Here is a 5,427-nt window from a genome sequence, read left to right as displayed (position 1 = left end):
TTTTTTGGGGGATGTTCCCGCTTTGGTGCCCCACCAGGGACATCCCCAGGACTGGATGCCGTCCCTCTGCGCTCGCCCGGTTTGAGGGAGCCGCACCAACCCTTTCCCTGCCCTCTGCCAGGGGAGCAAGGGACCGTGCTCGCTCGTCAGAGGGTGGTCCCCAAAACACCCCGTACTACTGAAACCAAAAATTAAAAAAACCCAAGAAGGTATTGCTAGAGCAGAGCTGGAGCCAGGTCTCGGGTAAAGGGTGTTTCTCGGAGCGGGGATGCACAGACGGGCTTGCTCCCCAACTTCTTTTCTCTGCATACGCTCCCTGGAATCACAGACTGTCAGGAGTTGGAAGGGACCTCTAGGGATCATCTAGTCCAACCCCCCTGCCAGAGCAGCATCACCGAGAGTAGGTGACACAGGAACGTGTCCAGGTGTTACGACGAGCCTGGGGTTCCTTCACCGAGAGCCTTGGGGTGATCTGCTCTCTGGCGTCACCCTGGAGGGTCCCTGCATGGGGTCACGCTCGGGCCAAAGCCCAGCAGAGGAGATCCCCCACCCTCTCCCAGCCCAGTGAAACCCAGCAGCAGCAGGCAGGCCAGACGGAAAAGGGGACCGGGAGCGGGGACAAGTCACCAGGACAAAAAGGCAGCCCCAGCAGGCTGCTTGCACCCACTCCTCTGGCCGAGGCGGTGCCGCTCCGAGCCGGGCTCTCCAGCATCACCACCCTCCCACAGAGAAAAAACGCCAACAAGGGAAGGAAACCTTCCAGAAATAATCAAAGAGGACACCGATGCGCTTCCCAGAGTCCCACTCGCCAGCTCAGAGTCCGGCTCCTGCCTCCCACTGGATTTCGAACCCACAGCACGTCCATTTGTTTGAGGTTCATTGTTTTGGTTTGGGTTTTTTTTTGTTGTTGTTTTTTTTTCTTTTCTTAGAAAATATACTTTCTCAATAATGCTCCATAAAAATACTCCTGTCCCCGGTGACAGATATTGCAGTGTGAAGAGTAACAGCTTCTGTTCCCGCTCTATAAAACGTGGAAAAGACATCAGATGCCGATTCATGTACAAAAAAAACCGGCAAGGGCTCGGTATCACAAGAGCCGGTACAAAACGAGGAAGGTGAGAAGTTCACCAGGTGCCATCCCCGTGGACTCCTCCAAACTCACTGCTGCCGTCACGGGGCACACGAGAGCAACCATCTCCCCCCAGGATTCAGCCCGGGGGGAAACGGGATGGACTGACGTCTCTGGAAATAGTTGAGGTTTTTTTTAAAAAAACCCAAAAGATGCTCCGTACCGTTTTCTTCCTTTTCTGTAAGGACACGGATGATTGCAGTTTCAACCGAGGGCATTTTTGCCTAAAATGTGTTGCAGTTTTGACATACTTATTCGATTTGCAACAAGAGAGCGTGAAGATAAAATGGTGCCAAAAAGCATCTACTAATAAATAGATCTGGATATACAGGTATATACTCCGTATACGGATACGAAACACCTAACCAAGGAACGATCCCGGCCCCTCAGCACCGACTCCTCTCTCCTCCCAGCAGCAGACGTCTCTGTTTGCTCATCGGTCCAGCTCAGGAGACTCCATCTTCTTCAGCAAGGTGGGATTTGCCTGGAGAGGAGGGGGAAGAGAGGCAGCAGCGGGTCTCTGGGGAGGTTTCCACGAGCTCTGTGCCTCCGCGGCAGGAAAGCCGAGTGTGCAAAACGAGACAGGGTGCGACGGGGAAGGGGGTGTCCAAACCGATGCTCCATGGTCACCTTCAGTTCTCCGAGAGCGAGAGCGCCAGGGCAGCCTGCAACGCTGCCTCCTCGTCGATGTTATAGTCCTAAAAAAAAGGAAAAAACCAACAAACGGGCAGTGAGAGAAGTTGACATGGTTGGGGCCACACAGTCTCCTTCAAACAGGGAGGTGGGATGTTACTAAACCCTCTCCTCGGTCCCTGAGGCCAAAGCTGGGTGATCACAGCCTCACCCCCACACAGGAGGGGTCAGCAGCACCCCTCGAGAGGGGCAGCACAGATCTCCTCCACCCAGGCTGGGCTGTTCCCCTCCCACTGCTTGAGAAGCCTCAAAGAAAAGAGCTTTTGTGTTACAATTCCTCTGGGAACGAGCTGAAAGCAGCAGGTGTAGGAAACAACCCCATCTTCATGGAGAGAAGTCTCCTTCCCAGACTTTTTCCTGCTGCATCTGCCAACAACCAGCTGAAGCAACAAATTGGGGAGCCCCGCCCCACACCCATGGGGGTCTCCTGAGGGGGTGTACACGTGTGCCACGTGCCTCCCGCAAAGCTCAAAGGAGGATCCGTCCCCTTCCCCTCCCGAGGGGCTGCACAGTGGGACAGGATGGTCCTGGCCCAGGTAGGGAAGGGGTAGTTTTACCTTCTTTTTTTTGCCGGCTCGGGGAAAATATCCTCATTTTTTGGTCCAGTACTCACCACGAAGGTGTCGTAGGAGAACTTGTGCCTGTGGAGGAGGTGCTGGAGGAAGTTGGCGCTCTTGTAACTGGGGTCCCCCCAGGGCATGGCCGAGCAGACCGGGCACACCTAGAGCGGGCAGGGATGACAGGGAGGTACTGGGACTCGACCCTTCCACCTCCCAGAGAGGTTCTGGACAGAGGGTGAACTGCAGAGGATGTGCTAAACATGGGGGTTCCTCAATTCTCCCCTGCTTTCAGCAGATGAGTTAACACGTACACGTGAGCATCTCTGAGATGGTGACAGAGCTGCCAAGTTTCCCTCCTCGGTCAACCCAGTGGGGTTGTGAAGGGGAAATCCTGCTCCACCCAGGTCGCAGGCAGCCTCTAAAACAAGCAAACTGAGGGAAATCCTCACCCCTCATCAAAAAAATGAACTAAACCAGCTGGGAACACAGCTGCACTTCACATGCAGCCACATGGTCTCAAACAGAATCACAGAATCACACAGAATGTCAGGGGTTGGAAGGGACCTCTGAAGATCATCTAGTCCAACCTTCATCCCAGCACACCCAACCACTACACCACAGCCTCAAGTGCTAGATCTACTTTTTTTTTAAACACCTCCAGGGTTGGTGACTCCACCACCTCCCTGGGCAGCCTGTTCCAGTGCCTCACCACTCGTTCAGGAAAGAACTTCCCCCGAATATCCAATCGAAACTTCCCCTGACACAACTTGAGGCCATTTCCCCTTGTCCTGTCATTAGGAATTAGAGAGAAGAGACCAGCACCAGCCTCACTACAGCCTCCTTTGAGGTAGTTGTAGAGGGCAATAAGGTCTCCTCTCAGCCTCCTCTTCTCCAGACTAAACAAACCCAGTTCCCTCAGCCGCTCTTCACAGGTCACGTTTTCCAGACCTCTCACAAGCCTTGTTGCCCTTCTCTGCACCCGCTCCAGCACCTCCATGTCCTTCTTGTGCTGTGGTGACCAAAACTGGGCACAGTACTCGAGGTGAGGTCTCACGAGTGCCGAGTACAGGGGCAGGATCACCTCCCTCCTCCTGCTGGTCACACCATTTCTGATCCAGGCCAGGATGCCCTTGGCCTTCTTGGCCACCTGGGCACACTGCTGGCTCGTGTTCAAACGTGGCACCAGCTACAGTGAATTTGGATTTTCAGGAGCTACCCCACACAGACCCAGCGCCCCACCATAACTCACCACTTTGTTGGGGTCATTGCGGTGGTTCTCCATGCAGTGCTTCACCAGCTCCTGCTGGTCCAGGTTCCGGGCTCCGCAGTAGGGGCACACAAACGTCGAGCGATTGGGAATATTGCTGAAGAGAGCAAGGACAAGCTCAGATCCCCCACAAAGGGACAAGATTGACTATTTCCCAACTAACCCAGCCACCCCTGCTCAGCTTCGTGATACCGACCCACAGCAGAAACCAGAAGGGCTCGTTCCCAACCCCAGGCACAGCCCGAAACACCCTGGTTTGATCAGTCCTTCCTTCTGAAACAAGTGGCTGCAGGTGCCAGGAGGGAAAAGGTGCCGACGTTTCTCACCGTGAGTACCCCAGAGGATGTAAAACACGTGCTTGGATTTTAGGGCTCGTAACGAAAACAGAGGGGAGCGTCAGTGCGACCCGTGAGAAGGGATGGATTTCTCTCCCCGACGCGTGGCGGTACCTGGGGATGGGCTGGGATGTGGGGACAACCGGAACGAACTTGGGGCAGTTGGCCATCTGCTCCTGCACCTTTCCGCAGGACGAGACGTGAGAGCGCATTTTCGCCAGGGTCACCTGGAGAGAAAAGGAAAAAAAAGGAAAAAAAAGAAAGAAGAAACGTTCCCAGAGGCTGCAACACCTTTCAGATGCAGCGCCGGAGCCTCCGCTACAGCTCAAAAGGGCAGTTTTGGTTAAGTAACGTCAGAGCAAATGCTGGTCTGGGCAGGGTGACCAACAGCAGCGTGGAAACGCTGCACTAACCTGTCCTTCCTCGCAGGACCTCCCCAGAGGTCACACACCAGTCCCCCAGGCTGTGTTACCAGCTCAATTTCCCTTTGCAAACTAGGAACTGACAGGCAGAAACCTCAAACCGCTTTGACACCGTATGGGATCGTTGCTGAGGCCTCAGCCAGGGAGTTCCAAGATTTCCCGAAATTAACGGAAACTAGAAACCTCATCAGCAGAGACACAGCGTGAACCACACCTTTACAGCTGCCTCAGGCTGGGCCAGGCCACGCCGCTGGTTCAGCTTCCCCACGGCACCTCAACCAAGCCAATTCCTCATCCTGGTTAGGTGCAGCAGCAGAGCTGGTTTGCCTCAGCCTCGCCTGCATTGTAGGAAAACCTCAGCCTGGTTTTAAAGGTCCCCGCTGCCTAATAATAGCTGCAGCCTGCTGACAAAAGCAGCCGGGAGAGCGCCTGCGTCCCCGTGCAGCCCCATTTCACCCGGCTCACGGCGGCAGCTGTGACATGCAGGGGGTGCTGCACCTCACCGGCGTAATTCAGGGACCTGCTGAAAAGAAGACTCCATGGAGAGCAAGACACTCTCCTGCCCTGGTGCCAGCAGGATGGGGACAAGCAGCCTTCCCCTGTGAGCTTTACCTTCTTGCTGCAGCCTCTGCAGGGAGCCTTGTAAGATGAAAGCTGTTTCTCCACGCTGGAAGCCTTCTCCACCTTCTTGGGGTCGAAGGGCATGCGGCAGAGCGGGCAGAGCGGGGATGGCACTTGGAGGCAGGGCTGCAGGCACTCCCCACAAAACCTAGAGGGGACAGAGAGCAGCGCTGAGCGGCCTGGAAGCGTCTCAACCCAGGAGGAGAAGGAAGAGGTCGGGGGAAAAGAGCCCAAGCCCCAGGGCACACGTGCTCTCAGTGAATCCTGTGTACTCCAGGCTGCAGGGCAGCCCCAAAACGCAGTGATGGGCAGCCCCACTGGGAGCTTGGGAGGGTGGACAAGGAGGTCAGGCACAGCTCAAGCCCTGAAGGAGCTCCCTGAATGCACAGACCACGCTATT

General features: G+C 55.4%; 1 protein-coding gene across 1 annotated transcript; it reads right to left on the bottom strand.

Moving 5' to 3' along the window:
* Nucleotides 1-1,674: 1,674 nt before the first annotated feature.
* RNF166 (ring finger protein 166) lies at nucleotides 1,675-5,171 on the bottom strand. The gene is made up of 5 exons (XM_009864770.1): nucleotides 5,019-5,171; nucleotides 4,099-4,211; nucleotides 3,632-3,746; nucleotides 2,436-2,543; nucleotides 1,675-1,827 (listed from the first exon to the last, which is right to left on the bottom strand). Exons 1-5 carry the CDS (start codon nucleotides 5,109-5,111, stop codon nucleotides 1,762-1,764), a joined length of 495 nt encoding a protein of 164 aa, XP_009863072.1. The 5' UTR covers nucleotides 5,112-5,171; the 3' UTR covers nucleotides 1,675-1,761.
* Nucleotides 5,172-5,427: the final 256 nt, after the last annotated feature.

The sequence above is a fragment of the Apaloderma vittatum genome, unplaced genomic scaffold (genome assembly GCF_000703405.1).
Source record: "Apaloderma vittatum isolate BGI_N311 unplaced genomic scaffold, ASM70340v1 scaffold40772, whole genome shotgun sequence".
Taxonomy (NCBI): domain Eukaryota; kingdom Metazoa; phylum Chordata; class Aves; order Trogoniformes; family Trogonidae; genus Apaloderma; species Apaloderma vittatum.
The sequence above is the reverse complement of the archived record's forward strand: the minus strand, read 5'-3'. Positions and strand labels throughout refer to the sequence as shown.